General features: G+C 58.3%; 6 protein-coding genes across 6 annotated transcripts; 5 read left to right on the plus strand and 1 right to left on the minus strand.

Moving 5' to 3' along the window:
* Positions 1-293: 293 nt before the first annotated feature.
* On the plus strand, positions 294-2,634 carry HRG_11500 (pre-mRNA-processing factor 39; the record flags this gene model as incomplete). The annotated part of the gene is made up of 5 exons (XM_044869970.1): positions 294-365; positions 431-646; positions 702-805; positions 1,207-2,409; positions 2,460-2,634. 5 exons carry the CDS (start codon positions 294-296, stop codon positions 2,632-2,634), a joined length of 1,770 nt encoding a protein of 589 aa, XP_044714867.1.
* A 1,485-nt stretch (positions 2,635-4,119) lies between these two features.
* On the plus strand, positions 4,120-5,333 carry HRG_11501 (peroxidase domain-containing protein; the record flags this gene model as incomplete). Its single annotated transcript, XM_044869971.1, has 2 exons — positions 4,120-4,639; positions 4,732-5,333. 2 exons carry the CDS (start codon positions 4,120-4,122, stop codon positions 5,331-5,333), a joined length of 1,122 nt encoding a protein of 373 aa, XP_044714868.1.
* A 1,715-nt stretch (positions 5,334-7,048) lies between these two features.
* On the plus strand, positions 7,049-8,703 carry HRG_11502 (thioredoxin domain-containing protein; the record flags this gene model as incomplete). The annotated part of the gene is made up of 3 exons (XM_044869972.1): positions 7,049-7,193; positions 7,253-7,469; positions 7,536-8,703. The coding sequence occupies 3 exons, from the start codon at positions 7,049-7,051 to the stop codon at positions 8,701-8,703; spliced, it is 1,530 nt and encodes a 509-aa protein (XP_044714869.1).
* Positions 8,704-9,097: 394 nt separating this feature from the next.
* Positions 9,098-9,666, minus strand: HRG_11503 (uncharacterized protein; the record flags this gene model as incomplete). Its single annotated transcript, XM_044869973.1, has 3 exons — positions 9,098-9,172; positions 9,252-9,357; positions 9,500-9,666. 3 exons carry the CDS (start codon positions 9,664-9,666, stop codon positions 9,098-9,100), a joined length of 348 nt encoding a protein of 115 aa, XP_044714870.1.
* A 625-nt stretch (positions 9,667-10,291) lies between these two features.
* Positions 10,292-11,166, plus strand: HRG_11504 (HIT zinc finger domain-containing protein; the record flags this gene model as incomplete). Its single annotated transcript, XM_044869974.1, has 2 exons — positions 10,292-10,559; positions 10,613-11,166. The coding sequence occupies 2 exons, from the start codon at positions 10,292-10,294 to the stop codon at positions 11,164-11,166; spliced, it is 822 nt and encodes a 273-aa protein (XP_044714871.1).
* Positions 11,167-11,689: 523 nt separating this feature from the next.
* HRG_11505 (tRNA synthetase class II core domain-containing protein) lies at positions 11,690-14,296 on the plus strand (the record flags this gene model as incomplete). The annotated part of the gene is made up of 8 exons (XM_044869975.1): positions 11,690-11,818; positions 11,879-11,960; positions 12,018-12,233; positions 12,290-12,425; positions 12,483-12,750; positions 12,801-13,376; positions 13,427-14,087; positions 14,142-14,296. 8 exons carry the CDS (start codon positions 11,690-11,692, stop codon positions 14,294-14,296), a joined length of 2,223 nt encoding a protein of 740 aa, XP_044714872.1.
* Between the last annotated feature and the right edge of the window lie 843 nt (positions 14,297-15,139).

The raw sequence follows: 15,139 nt of genomic DNA on the forward strand, positions 1-15,139 counted from the left end.
TCAACTCCCACAACATCGCCACCTTTCTACCTTGCACGCAGGTACCTTCCCTCCCCGTCCGCATCGCCCACCCACATCGCCCATCCACATCGCCCATCCACCTCCTCTCATCGCACTTCCGGGACAGGAATAACCTGATCATCCACAGCTGCATCGCTTTTGCACCTTTCCTCTGCCACGTTGCATCATCGCGATAGGAGCTGTCAAGTCCACGGGCAAGCTCCCCAGAGGCCCCTCACTTCCCTGCGTTTCCACCACCACATTATCCCAACAAGAGTGGAATTCCGCCCGCCATGAACGACTTTGGCCAGTATGGCGGCTCCGACGAGGAGTTCGCCAACGTCCGCAAGTATCAGGCCGAAGTGGTGAGTCTGATTATCGTGTCCTGCCCTGCCCGTCTGTGTTCCAGAGCTGACGCGCCAAACCGCAGGAAGCCGACCCGGACAACTTTGAGAGCTGGGAGAACCTCCTCAAGGCCTGCGAGGCCCTCGAGGGCGGACTCAGCCGCAACTCGAGCCCCCAGGCTCTCGCTGTCTTCCGCGATTCCTACGATCGCTTCCTCACCAAATTCCCCCTCTTCTTTGGCTACTGGAAAAAATATGCCGAGCTCGAGTTCAACATCGCTGGCACTGAGTCGGCTGAAATGGTGGGCACTCCAACGGCAATGGAGCGCATCAGAGCGCTAAAGATAAACCCCAAAGGTCTACGAGCGAGGCTGCTCCTGCGTTACCCATTCGGTCGACCTGTGGACCGAGTACTGTCGCTTCAAGATGGACACGACCCACGACCCCAAAATCGTCCGAGGGTAAGTTGTTGGATGGTTTTTCCCTACCCGTAACACATAGCCACCACGGTAGCATCCCGCCGCGAGGCTCTCCAGTCATGGCGTCGTCGCCCATATCCGTGAACCTCACACGTCGGCCGCGGACGTGTGTGATGGTGAGATATGCCCTCGCTGGCCCTATTATGCCGGGATGCTCTCTCATGATTGCGCACCAGGCTCTTTTGAAGCCGCGCGTGCTTTTCCACAGCTGCCCGTCGTCCTATCATCGCACGCTCCCCCCCGTCGAACACCTGGCGATCTCGGCTCTTGGTCTCTGCTTCCCCGGTCTCACGATCCCCTTTCTTGTACTGACCCTCTTTCCCCCATCCTCTCCCCGTTTGTCTTTTGGTTTTGGGCCAGTCGGTACTGACGCAGCCTCGCAGCCTATTTGAGCGCGCTGCCACTTTTGTCGGAATCGACTTCATGTCCCACCCTTTCTGGGACAAGTTCATCGAGTACGAGGAGCGCCGAGAGGCTCACGATCGCATCTTTGCGATCTTGATTCGCGTCATTAGCATCGCCTTGCACCAGTTCAATCGCTACTATGACCGGTTTCGCACCATGTCGCACACTCGCCCCCTCAGCGAGCTTGTCCCCGCAGACGTGCTGAGCCGTATCCAGGCCGAGGTGCAAGCTGAGTTGGAGGCGCAAGGTGGTGGCCAACGACCCGAGCTGGAGATTGATCGTGAGATCCGGGCCAAAATCGACGCCCTCTACTATGAAACACACATGGGAACGCAGAATGAGACGTCGAAGCGCTGGACCTTCGAGTCGGAGCTCGGGCGTCAATTCTTTCACGTGACAGAGCTGGACCACGCTCAGCTCAACAACTGGCGCAAGTACCTGGATTTTGAAGAGGCAGAGGCCGACTTTCACCGCGTCGTGGGCCTCTACGAGCGATGCCTGGTTGCCTGTGCCATGTACGACGAGTTCTGGTTCCGCTACGCCAGATGGATGTCTGCGCAGGCCGGCAAAGACGAAGAGACGCGCCACATTTACATTCGAGCGTCATTTTACGTGCCCCTTAGCCGCCCTGGCATTCGGATGCAGTGGGCGTACTTTGAGGAAAGCCACGGCCGGGCTGATGTGGCGCAAGACATTCACGAGGCCATTCTGATGAAGCTTCCTGACTGCATCGAGGTCATCATCTCTGGGGCCCATCTTCAGCGCCGCCAGAAGGGTCTCGAGGCCGCCGTCCAGGCTCTCAAGGATCAGATTGACGCTCCTACCGTCGACCTGTACACAAAGGCCGCGCTCGTGGCTGAGTGGGCCCTGCTGTTATGGAAGTTCAAGGGCTCTGCGGAGCAGGCTCGCGCCGTGTTTCTTAAGAATGCGCAGTGGTACGGGGACAGCCGCAACTTTTGGGAGAAGTGGTTTCAGTTTGAGCTGGAGCAGCCGACGCACTCGGACGAGGGGGCGGAAACTGCTCAGCGGGTGAAGTACGCATTTGACGAGTTCCGGAGCAAGAGCCGCCTGTCGCCTGCGGTAAAGAAGGAGTTGACGCAGGTCTACCTGGATTTCCTGGTTCGTCACGGCGGCAAGGACTCGATGAAGGAGTACATTGAGGTTGATCGAGATACGTTTGGGTAAGTTTACCGACAGCCGTGGCAAGTTGAGAGCTGACCGGGTTTCCAAGTCCGTCGTCGGTGACGGGCGCGTCGACGATGCAGGCTGGCGCAAGGGAGAATGGGGCTGCAGGCCCAGAGCTCGACGAGGCTAGCAAGCGCAAGGCTGAATCCAGGATGTTCTTCTTCTACGAAGCGCACATGGAGCCCAACGCGGCGATGCAGGGTCCCGCCGACTTCAACTAAACGACTCAAGAGGACGAGCCCTGGGTGGTGTGTGGAACAAGTGCAAATGGAGAGGAGCACCTGTTCTTGTACTATAGCCATTGGACCCGTAGCAAGACGGGACAAGGGCTGACGGTTGGATGTCTCGTGCGCGGATAAATGGCTACGGAAGTCGGAAGGAAATGTAAAAGTAGGTAATGGACGATGGCTGGAGAGGTTGGCTCCTGGACGAGGACGAGCGGACTGCAAGGTGTTTTCGACAGGAGGATAGGATAGCCAGCCACACGAGTCCCTTTTGCAATGGCAATGAAGGTCACGAAGAGCGTATCAAGGATGAATCAGAAGCAACGGGCTGTATGCCATGTGGAATGGGACAAGGTCGGACAGTAAGCTCGGAAACGGCATGTATCCGCAAGAAGTTTTGCGCGTGAGGCTCGGAGCGGAATTCCGAGGGTTACAGGATTCCAGACGGAGCGGTGCAGGGTTTCGCACCATGTCGGAGCAAGCTCGGAGCGGGGTCCGGGTACGGGTAGTAGTAATGCAGTGTCAGGTGTCTCGCTCTGAAAAGATGTCTGTCGCATAAAGAAAAGAATGCCTAATTAGAGAAGAATAAGGATTTGATTGAGGTGGGGAAAATGGGGGGAAAGCTGCAAAGACCGATTGTCAGCGCGAGACACCGTTTTCGAATTTCGCAGTAACTTAATAATAGCCGAGGTTCCAGGCGAGGTACCTTGAGAGCGGAACACCCTTCTAGCTTCTAGACGCATGCACCCGAGCTATGTAGTGCAATATGCAGGCAATTCACACTTGCATGCGAATCGCATCTAGAGGATTTTAACCTATTTCTCCCCCGGGCGAGCAACAAAACGGTCGTAAAAAGTGTAATAAAGCCTCTCTCTCTCTCTAAGGAGGTACCTAGTAATTATACAGTACCTGCTGTAGGTAAGCATTAAGGTACCAGGTCCGTATCCGACGTGGGTCCTGGCGGTCCCGAGCCCACCAGGGCAGACGGCCGGCAGCCAGTCACAGAAATCCAATTTCGACGAGATGCCAAATCCGATGGAGACGCCGTCGCCGTTTGCCCTCGCCCTCGTGCACTGCTATAGCTTAATGCATGCCTAGGGTGCTTCGCCTCCTTGTAGCAGTCGTCGCCGCAGACAAGTAGCAAGTAGGGCAGGCAGGTCCGGACAAGGGCCCAGCCAGACGGATATACCAGACGAATATATTACGTTGGGGTGCCCTCTTTTTCCCAACTCCCCTTCTTCCCTTTGGACTTGCGACTCTCTTCCACCTTCATCCACCCATCGTTATCCAGCGTCTGTCTCGCCCTTGCGTAACGAAGGGGGAAAGTCGTCGCTACTCGTCGTCCACACGGTACATCTCGCCCTCGAGCTCCCAGCCAACTTGACCTCTTCTCCTTCTCCCCTCCTGCTCGGCTATCCCGCCTTCAACGGTTGACTCACAAAGCTAACTGCACCCTCTCCAGCTCCTTCTTTTCCTCTCCAGATGGCTTCTGCAACCCGCCACTTCGCCCGCGCGGCGGCCCGCGCCTCGGCCCGCAGCAGCGCCTTCGCCGTCGCCCCTCGCCAGGCTTTCCGCCACCAGGGCCGCCGCTGGTACTCGTCCGAGCCGTCCCATAAGCAGCAGCAGCCGTCGTCATCGTCGTCGTCGTCGGCGCCCTGGCTGTACCTGACCGCAGCCGCCGCCGCCGGAGGCCTCGGCTACTGGTTCTACACCAGCGACGGCGCGCCCTCGGCGGCCTCGACAAAGCTGGTCAACCCCACGCGGGCCGACTACCAAAAGATCTACAACGAGATTGCCAGCCGCCTCGAGGATAAGGACGACTACGACGACGGCAGCTTCGGGCCCGTCCTGCTGCGTCTCGCCTGGCACGCCAGCGGCACCTTTGACAAGGCCACCGGCACGGGCGGCAGCAACGGCGCCACCATGCGCTTTGCTCCCGAGTCTGACCACGGCGCCAATGCCGGTCTCATTGCCGCCCGGGACTTTCTCCAGCCCGTCAAGGGTGAGTCCTCTATACCCCTTGGCTTCCTCCTCCACTTCTTTCGTCGTTTTGCCGGCCGTTGATTCGGGAAGCTGACTGTTTATCCCTGACAGCCAAGTTCCCCTGGATCACATACTCGGATCTCTGGATCCTCGGCGGCGTCTGCGCCATTCAGGAGATGCAGGGCCCCATCGTCCCCTACCGTCCCGGCCGCAGCGATAGAGACGTGTCGGCCTGCACTCCCGACGGCCGCCTGCCTGACGCCACAAAGGGTGCCGACCACCTCCGCAACATCTTCAACCGCATGGGCTTCAACGACCAGGAGATTGTCGCCCTGTCCGGCGCCCACGCCCTGGGCCGCTGCCACACGGACCGATCTGGCTTCGACGGTCCCTGGACCTTTTCCCCGACCATCCTGACCAACGACTATTACCGCCTGCTCGTGGAAGAGAAGTGGCAGTGGAAGAAGTGGAACGGCCCCAAGCAGTACGAGGACAAGACTACCAAGACGCTCATGATGCTGCCGACCGACATGGTGCTGGTCCAGGACAAGAAATTCAAGCCCTTTACGGAAAAGTACGCCAAGGACAACGACGCCTTCTTCAAGGACTTTTCGACCGTCGTCACCAAGCTGTTTGAGCTCGGAGTCCCCTTTGCCGAGGGCACCGAGAACCAGCGATGGACCATGAAGCCCACCTGGGACGAGTCGAACTAAATTCGGCGATTGACTGTCTGATCGAAGAGCGAGCGGCGAGGAGAGCCCGCGATTACACGTGTCCGGGCGGGCAAGGCGAGCAATGTAGACTTGGACCGATTTGCTAGATTTTGACTCCCTCCCACCGCGAGGGTGTACTTGGTGGTTTTCTGCGCAACTAGAGTTGGGGAGCAAGAGGACGTGACGCGAGACGTCTGGTGGATTGCGCCTGGCGTGACCGGCGTGGGCTCCTTGAAAGGCCCCTTTGTACTGTACAAAAGACGATTGATCTTGCCTCCAAGGAATCTGCACGCTTGATGTTTGCTGTGGTGGGACGTGTAGCCGGCCAGGATGGCGTCAACGTTTTCGGACCCCAGCTGGCATGGTTCAACGGCGCGCGGCTACCCTGTACTCCGTGGTGCACGCACTATTGCCCGCAAAACCACTGTGCGTGCTCCGTGGTGGCCTTTCGCACCTGTTCCTTTAACCGCGTCTGGGTGGAGGCGCGGGTCCCGGCTACCGGGATCGAGCACGGCCCCGGCTTCAGAGCCGCTCTTGGCGCCCCGTCACGACATGTCGACTCGGTCTTGTTCAGACGTTCGTCCAGATAGCGCCGAGCTCGCGTCCGATGTGTGCATCCGCAGGCGCGCATCGGTAGAGTCATGGCATTTACTGGCACCCGAGTCAGCCTAACTGAGTCGCCGCTGGAGCTGGAGTCCCAATCCGGGGAGTGAGAAGGGGGAGAAGGCGTTGGAAGATGTTGATGAATATGAACTAGCAATCGCGATAATGCGTCATGTACTACTACTGTACGAGCATGGGGAGTCAGGACAGATTACCGCAGGTAATTCATGATTTACAGCTCGATTTGTCAGATGCTGACTAGGGGACAGAGGGTGATGCATCAAACGATGCGGGTATCTGTCGCCAGGCAATGACTGGTATGCTTCAAGGCATAAGCACAGCCATAAGCACAGCCATAAGCACAGCCCTCGGTTGATATTACTCGTACTGTACCCGTACCTGAACGAAGGGCTTTGCTGGGTAAGTTGACAGCGTGTCCCCTCGGATGAGGTGATGGTGCTAGCGGATAGTAGCTGCTTGTCTTACCACCCTCTGAGCACCTCGGGGTTCACCCTCCGTCAGGCCAGACCACGGTACCTGGGTAGGTAGGTACTCCGTACCCTTAGTAGTTGTAGACAGAGTTGCACCTAGAAGCCCACTGCTCAACGCCTCCCCCCTTTTATTCCCAGACATGGCGAGAGTACGGATACCAAGCACGATAAGTAGGTGGAGGGAGCAAGAATCCAGAAGGAGGCGCTGCAGGTAAGAGCGCTAGACCTAGGCGGCGCTAATGCCCACCTCTTGGCTGGCGCTCGTGGCAGCCAGGCGGGCTGGGAGGCGGGGAATCAGCGGCGGTGGATCAGGCGCACATCGGGGGGTATAGCATTGGACCCTGTCTCGAGCCGTACTGCTAGCAGTACCTGCCGCGGTACCTGCCACAGTACCTGAGGAAAAAAAAATAGGGACACTTGTCCAATTGAGGCGCCACCCAAAGCAACAAGGTACAAAACTCCCCTATCCCGTCTCTTCCCTCCGTCACAGCTTTCCTCCTCCCGCCAATCCACCCTCTGCTCGGTTGCTGGGCTCGTTCATCAGGCTTCTTCTTATCCAACCAATCCCCCCCCAAGCCCAACGATTGATTCCTCAGCGAGCGACCAAAGCCACCGCTCGCCATGTATCAGAAGCGCGTTGCCCTGGGTCTCGCGGCCGCCCTCGCCGGCATCGCCACGGCCGAGTCGTCAAACGTCACCCAGCTGACGGGCAAGACGTTTGATGACTTCTTCTCCGCCAGCGATGTCAAGCTTGTCTTGGCCGAGTGTGGGTTGCCCATGTCTTCCACAGACAATCCGCTTGCTGACACTCTCCCTGCCCTTTAGTCTACGCTCCCTGGTGCGGACACTGCAAGGCCCTTGCCCCCGAATACGAGATTGCTGCCAACGACCTCATCGAAAAGGGCATTAAGCTGGTCAAGGTCGACTGCACCGAGGAGGCCGATCTGTGCCAAAAGTATGACGTTGAGGGCTATCCCACCCTCAAGGTCTTCCAGGGCCTCGACAATGTCCAGCCATACGAGGGCCAGCGCAAGGCTGATTCGTGAGTCTCACCACCCTGACCAAACCCACACAAGGCATGCCGCCGCCGCTAACTACTACTCCGCAGCATAAAATCCTACATGATCAAGCAGGCCCTGCCTCCCGTCTCCATCTTGACCAAGGAAACCCACGAAGATTTCAAGAAGGGCGACGATGTCGTCTTGGTCGGCTACTTCGCAGCCGATGACAAGACGTCCAACGAGACCTTCACCTCTGTCGCCTCGTCGCTCCGCAATGTGTATATGTTCGGCGCCACAAACGACGCGGCGGTTGCCGAGGCCGAAGGCGTCAAGTTCCCCTCCATTGTCCTCTATAAGACCTTTGACGAGGGTAAGAACAAATTTGAGAAAAAGTTTGACGTCGACGCCATCACCTCTTTCGCCAAGACGGCCGCCACTCCCCTGGTTGGTGAGGTCGGCCCCGAGACCTACTCTGACTACATGTCTGCCGGCGTTCCCCTGGCCTATATCTTCGCCGAGACCGAGGAGGAGCGTGACAGCCTTGGTCAAGCCTTCAAGCCCATTGCTAAGAAGCACAAGGGCAAGATCAACTTCGCCACCATTGACGCCAAGCAATTTGGTGCTCACGCCGGCAACCTAAACCTCAAGACGGACAAGTTCCCTTGCTTCGCCATCCAAGACATTACCAACAACAAGAAGTACCCCTTTGACCAGGAGAAGGAGCTTAGTCACGACAACGTTGCTAAGTTTGTCGAGGAGTACGTCGCCGGCAAGATTGAGCCCAGCATCAAGTCGGAACCCATACCCACCAAGCAAGAAGGCGACGTTGTCGTCGTCGTCGCCCATAACTACGAAAAGGTGGTTCTCGACGAGGACAAGGACGTCTTGATCGAGTACTACGCTCCGTGGTGCGGCCACTGCAAGGCTCTGGCCCCCAAGTACGAGCAGCTCGCCTCCCACTACGCCTCAAGCGAGTTCAAGGACAAGGTTGTTATTGCCAAGGTCGACGCCACCGCCAACGACGTCCCCGACGACATTTCTGGCTTCCCTACCATCAAGCTTTTCCCGGCTGGCGGCAAGACGGATCCTGTTACCTACAGTGGCTCCCGAACCATCGAGGATCTCGCCGAGTTCATCAAGGAGAACGGCAAGTACAAGGCTGGCATCACCATCAAGGAGGAGAGCACCGAGGAGGCTGCTCCTGCCGCTACCCCGAAGGACAAGGAAGAGAAGAAGGACAAGGAGGAGACGGAGGAAGACCACGACGAGCTGTAAACTGGACCAAGGGTGTATGGGATCAAGGCCATAATAAAGGCCATGCTGTGATGATTTGGCAGCCGTGGAAATGCGGCTCATTTGACTATCTGAGGTTTCATAGTTTCCGCGAGAGCATGGAATTTCTTTGACGATCAGCCTCGGTGCCTATGCTGCGGGTTAAAAGAGCCAGCCGTGACGATGACGTCGAGTTATATAGTTCATTTTACACCTCGCGATGCCATTGGAGCAAGACTCCCCCTTCCCCGCCGATGTGTTGTTACAGGTATAGCAAAACTAGTGGCATGCGTGATCACCACTCCGTCCTGAGCCGCAGAATCGCCTGCGACAGCTGGCATGGTTTTTGTTGGCCAGCTGCATCACCCGACCCTTCAAACCACACTCTCAATGTCCCTCACTTCTTGCCCTGGGTCTTGTCCTCGAGTGTCTTGACGTAGTTGGCCAAGCGGGTGACGGAAGCTTGCAGAGTCTGTGGCGGCTGTCAGCTCAGAGACGACGACGCATTCCGAGGCCTCAGCCCTGTCTCTCGCAAAGGGGAGAAGGCATACGTATATATCCTCGGTGAGAAGGTCGTTGGAGGCCTTGTATTCTTGGAGGAGATAGCTGTAGACGGCGCCGCCGGAGAGGACGCAGCCGAAGAGGAAGCCGAAGAGCCTAGGCATCACCGACGGGGCCGCATCGTGTCAGCGGATGATATCCCGTCTGCGCCTTTTCCGTGCCCTCTCTCCCTGCCAATCCCAGCAGCACACGGCACACGGGACACACAGGGACCAAAACGGACGATGACGAGACTCACCCTCCTCGGAAAGCGCCCATGGGCTTGCGACGCGGCAGGGGGGCGGCGGCGGCGGCGGCGGCGGCGTCGGGCATGCGCCGCGGCATCGAGGTGTGGAAGGGGCGAGGCGCGGCTAGGAGGGTGCGGCTGCCGGCGGCTCGGAGGAGGAATCTCGCGGCGCCGGGCATGGTGGATATTGTTGTTGTTGGTGGTGGCGAGGTTGCGTGTGGCCGAGGTTTGGGGAGGGACAAGAAGGTTGGAAGTCGGGCTGTCTGTACCTGGGCGCCGTGGGCTGGAGCTACGTGTGGCTAGAGGGAGCTAGCGTATTGAGCTGTGGCAGTTGCGGATTTTTCCGGGACCCGGCCGGGGGTGCTTGCATTACTGAGCCTAAGGACTTATTAGCCAGTGTTGGAGAGGACATGTGAGGTGCGCCTGCCTGGGAGGAGCTATATACCGTAATGTCTGTTGATGCTTGAACGGCTGGCGGCTGACCTTGTCGACTTGATGCTTTGATGACTGAAGAAACGGCATTAGCATTTTGCCAGTAGTTCCGGATAGACGATCTGGAGCTACCTGCTCCGCTCCATTGAATTCAAGGACTGAGTGAGCCGAGAGAATGATCTACCAGCAGTTAGTAAGCCGAGCCACAAACCCTTCGGGTGCAAGCATGGGTCTTTAATTATCCGGTAACGGCAATCGAGTATCCTCTAGCATTCTACCCCACGGGTGGAGCTATCACAGACCCGTCACCGCCTATGCCTGCCCCGCGGTCGCGCGCTCTCTAGCTCTCAAACCACTCGCAAAGTCTAGACGATGAACAGTTTTGGCGTCATCGAGCTCGCCGGCGGCAAGACGACGGCCGCGCCGGGCTGGGCCTACGTTCCAGACACGGGTCCAAATCCCGGCTCGGCCGGCATTCAGCCTGCGAACCGCAAACGAGCCCGCAACGCCCCCGGGGTTGGCCTCAGTCTCGGAGACCTCTCTGCGCGGCAGGAGGCCAAGGCGCGTAAGGAAGTCGAGGCGCTGGACCGAGATGGCGGCAGGGATAGCTCGATTCCGCTGTCTGTCAAGAGCGGAAGAGGTACGTGGGATATGTCGGGTGAACTCGAGGCAATCGGACACTGACGGGAGAAGCCCATGTCAAGTACACGCCCAACGTGCGCAAGATCATGCAGTCGCAAAAGACGTTTGCGAACCACCTCGACGACTTCCTCGCCATGCAAGCGCTTGCAGACGCCGCCTCAAACGCTCACAGCGGCAACACCAGACCGGGCGGCTCTGGGCCGAGCAGTAACAAGCGCCCGGCGCCGGGCAAGAAGGAGGCGCCCGCCAAACAGCCACCCAAGGCCGAAGACACGCCCATGGTTGACGCCGAGTCCGCCGCCCCCATCCTCCTGCCGCCGTGCCGACCCGCGCCGGCCGCTCACCCCGAAGACAGCAACCCGTTGCTCGTGTCGCGCGTGCCCGAGATACCTTCGGACGAGGAGCTACGGAAACTGCTGGCTCATCCGCCGCTAACCTATCTGGAGGCCCGAGGGACGTGGGACGACTTTTATCCAACAAGAGCCTTTTGCGAGGTGTGCGGTTATTGGGGGCGAGTGCGGTGCATGAAGTGTGGGACGAGGGTCTGCGCGTTGGACTGTCTGGAAACGCACAGGGCGGAGTGCGTCACGAGGTACGGCCTATGAGGGCTAGAGGTGGTGACTCTCATTTTGGAACTGCATGGAATCGGCGACTCTTTTCCTTCCCTCTTTCTTTTCTTGTTATTGCCCCCCCCCCTCTGCAACATGAGGCCTGGGACTTGGGATATGGCGCCGATACCCGTCGCATTCGATACTGGCGCTCTGGAGGTTAATTGGCTTACCGAGCTGGCCTCGATATCAAAGAGTTTGGGCTTACGTATGGGAATTCTGCTCCTCCAACATGTTGAGTCCGAAGACGAGCAAGAGAAGCAGGCCGCCGTCGTCGTGCGAACCCGAGGATCTGCCGTCTGCTGTGTGATTCGATTCAGACACGGCCGATTCATGCTGGCCGATGGGTAGGTAGGTAGGTACTCAGTAATGCGCATAACCACAGTACAGTAACAAGTACCCGTTGAGTCAACCCCACCTTGTGCACTTTAATAAGGGTCGGGCACTTCTGCCCCTCCACGTCTGGCGGGGAGAGGCAGCGACTTTTCCTCACTCCAACCCAGAAGCAAGAATCCTCACCATGTCGTCTTCTGAACAAGCCGATGCCTCCAAGGCGGCGGAGAGCGCTCCCGCGCAGAGCCTCCCGTCGCGACCCGCGAAGCAGCCCAAGGACAAGGGCGCCAAAGGCCCCAAGAACGCGGGGCTCGAGGTTCGCAAAGCACACTCTCCTCCTCTGCTTTGCCGTGCCATTGTGCTGAGACTGTGATAGCTCCCAACACCCCCCGACTTCATCAAGCACCGGCTTGACATTTTCGACAAGGTCAAGGCTCGACAAGACGCCGAGATTGCCGGTGCGTAGTCCCGATTCGCCCTCTACGCTCGGGGGCCCGACTGACGGGCGTCAACAGCCAAGCCGCGTGAGGAGATTACCATTTCCCTTCCCAATGGCAAGGAGGAAAAGGGAACCTCGTGGGAGACCACGCCCGGCGCAATTGCAAAGGGGATTTCGAAATCCCTGCTTGAGCGAACAGTCATCTCCAGGGTCGACGGAGAACTCTGGGACCTCACTCGGCCGCTGGAGAAGAGTTGCAAACTGGAGCTCATCGACTTTGAGGATAAAGAGGGTATGTGATTCTTGACTAGTGGCCGTTTACGCCGGTGTGGCTGACTCCTGGAGCAGGCAAGAAGGTCTTCTGGCATTCCTCGGCCCACATTCTAGGCGAGGCGGCAGAGAAACGGTTCGGCTGCTACCTCTGCAACGGCCCCCCGACTGAGGATCCCCCGGGTTTCTACTATGACATGGCCAAGATGGAAGGGTACGCTTGTCTCCACGACCAAAGGGTCTTATCCTGTCTGTACTGATCGATATGCAGTGCCGTGATTGCCGACGAGGACAAGAAGGCTCTGGAGACTCTATCCAACTCCATCATCAAAGAAAAGCAACCCTTTGAGCGCCTCGAGATGACCAAAGACGAGCTCCTGGAAATGTTCAAGTACAGCAAGTATAAGGAATACTTCATCAACCAGCGTGTGCCCGAGGGCACCAAGAGCACGGTATACCGATGTGGACCCCTCATCGACCTGTGCCGAGGGCCTCATGTGCCTCACACGGGAAACATCAAGGCTTTTTCCGTTCTGAGGGTACGTTGCGGTCGACACCCATGTCGCCGGCCTTGCTCTAACATGAATAGAACTCGGCTGCCTACTGGCTCGGTGATAGCAAAAACGAATCTGTCCAGCGCATCGCTGGCATTGCATTCCCCGACAAGAAGCAACTCGAAGAGTACAAGACGTTCCTCGCCGAGGCCGCCAAGCGCAACCACCGCAAGATTGGCCAAGAGCAGAAACTCTTCTTCTGGGATGAGATGTCTCCTGGTTCCACATTCTGGCTGCCACACGGCACGAGGATCTACAACTCGCTGATGGAGCTGATGAAGCGTGAATACCAGAAGCGCGGCTTCGTCGAGGTCATGTCCCCAAATATGTTCAAGGCCGATCTGTGGAAAGTGTCGGGCCACTGGAACCACTACGAGGAGAACATGTTCACCTTTGAGGTCGAAAAGGAAAAGTTTGGCCTGAAGCCCATGAATTGCCCCGGCCACTGCAAGATCTTTGCCCACTCCGACGTCACCTATCGCGAGCTGCCCTGGCGCATGGCCGACTTTGGCGTGCTTCACCGCAACGAGTTCTCTGGCGCGCTGTCGGGCCTCACCCGCGTGCGCCGATTCCAGCAAGATGACGCCCACATCTTTTGCACGCTTGATCAGGTTCGTCGATTCGAAAGGTGGATGAGGCGGCTGGACTGACATGGGTATAGATCCGAGCGGAAATCGAGGGCGCCTTTGACTTCTTGTACGGCGTATATGGGATCTTTGGCTTCAACTTCAAGCTGAAGCTTTCGACGCGTCCCGAAAAGTACATTGGCGAGATTGCGCTGTGGGACATGGCCGAAGCCAAACTCAAGGTCGCGCTCGACTCGTTTACGCAGAGAATTGGCGCCAAGTGGGAAGAGAACCCCGGTGACGGCGCCTTCTACGGCCCCAAGATCGACATTACCGTGTACGACGCTCTCAAGCGAGACCACCAGTGCGGCACCATCCAGCTGGACTTTAACCTCCCACGCCGATTCAAGCTTCGATACGTGGCGGCAAAGGACGACAGCGGGGCCGCCACGACGTCCGACGACCCTGACCTGCCCATGGGGTACGCGCGGCCCGTCATGATTCACCGAGCGGTGCTGGGGAGCTTCGAGCGCATGATTGGGATTCTCACGGAGCACTTTGCTGGGAAGTGGCCCTTTTGGCTCAGTCCGCGTCAAGTCCTCGTGGTCCCCGTCATGCCGGGCGTCAACGACTACGCGCAGGAGGTGCAAAAGATTTTCCACGACGAGGGGCTGTTTGCCGACGTCGACTTGAGCAGCAACACGTTCCAGAAGAAGATTCGCACGGGGCAGCTCGAGCAGTACAACTTCATATTCGGTAAGCTTGGTTTGTGATTGCCGTCCAGGGCCCTTTGCTGACGATGATGGACAGTCGTGGGGGGCGAGGAGGCCAAGTCACGCACGGTCAACATTCGAAACCGCGATGACCAGAGCACGCAGAGCAAGGGAGAGCTCATTCCCCTGCAAGAGGCATTGGGCCACCTGATCAAGCTTAAAGCGGAGAGGCGACTCGGAAACAAGTGGTAAAGGGCGAGCGGCGGGGGCGCAGGCTCGAGGACGTGGCCATCTGCGGGTCGAGGCCCATGGAGTTGGGGCATCAGGGTGGCGGCAGGAAGGCATGTGCGTTGCGTACAGGGCGGGGATGCTGCGTTGGGAGGCGTGAAGACGGACTGTCGCAAGGACAAGAAGAGGAGACGCAACGGGGCGCCGGCGTGTGCAAGCAGGATTCCATGCTCGGCGGGGATGCGAGGACCGAGGGGAGCATGATGGCATGCCAGTGGAGCCGAGGGTAGGAGCCGAGGTAGGAGCCTCTCTCACCCGCTGTCACCTGTGCTCGGAGGAAAAAGAAAAGCATTCACCCGGTCGAAGGGGCCTCGTTCTCTTGCAGCCCAGCAAGGACTCATTACTTTTTCGGCCCTTGGCACCCCTCTTGGTGCTTTCGGCCGTCCACACATATATACCATGGCCCGGCGACGGGGTGAGAGGTGATGAGAGACGAGGGAGCAGTGACGAGTAGTAAATGGCGTGTCAGCGGGGAGGTCGTGGGCAAAGTTCTGATAGCCGACGGCATCGTGGTTTGCCGAGTGGGTTCCGTGTGCGGAGGGTCAGCGGGCAGGTTGGCCTAGGCCGTCATGATGATGGGTCGTTCAAGAGCACTAGTGAAACTGGGACAGGCAGAGAGATATAACGAGGCAAGGTATATGCGGAGAAGTCGGCTAAGGGGCAACAGGAAGACGTGACATTTTGGAAGAAGGGAGAGGTGGCGGACAGGATGCGGGACCGGTGAGGGGCTGGGGGTGGGCGGGATGCAGACGATGGACGGGTTGTGGAGGGGGTGAGCAGGGCGCAACGAGGAGTTGAGAGAGAGAG

This window comes from Hirsutella rhossiliensis, assembly GCF_020360975.1.
Source record: "Hirsutella rhossiliensis strain HR02 chromosome Unknown scaffold00021, whole genome shotgun sequence".
Lineage (NCBI taxonomy): Eukaryota > Fungi > Ascomycota > Sordariomycetes > Hypocreales > Ophiocordycipitaceae > Hirsutella > Hirsutella rhossiliensis.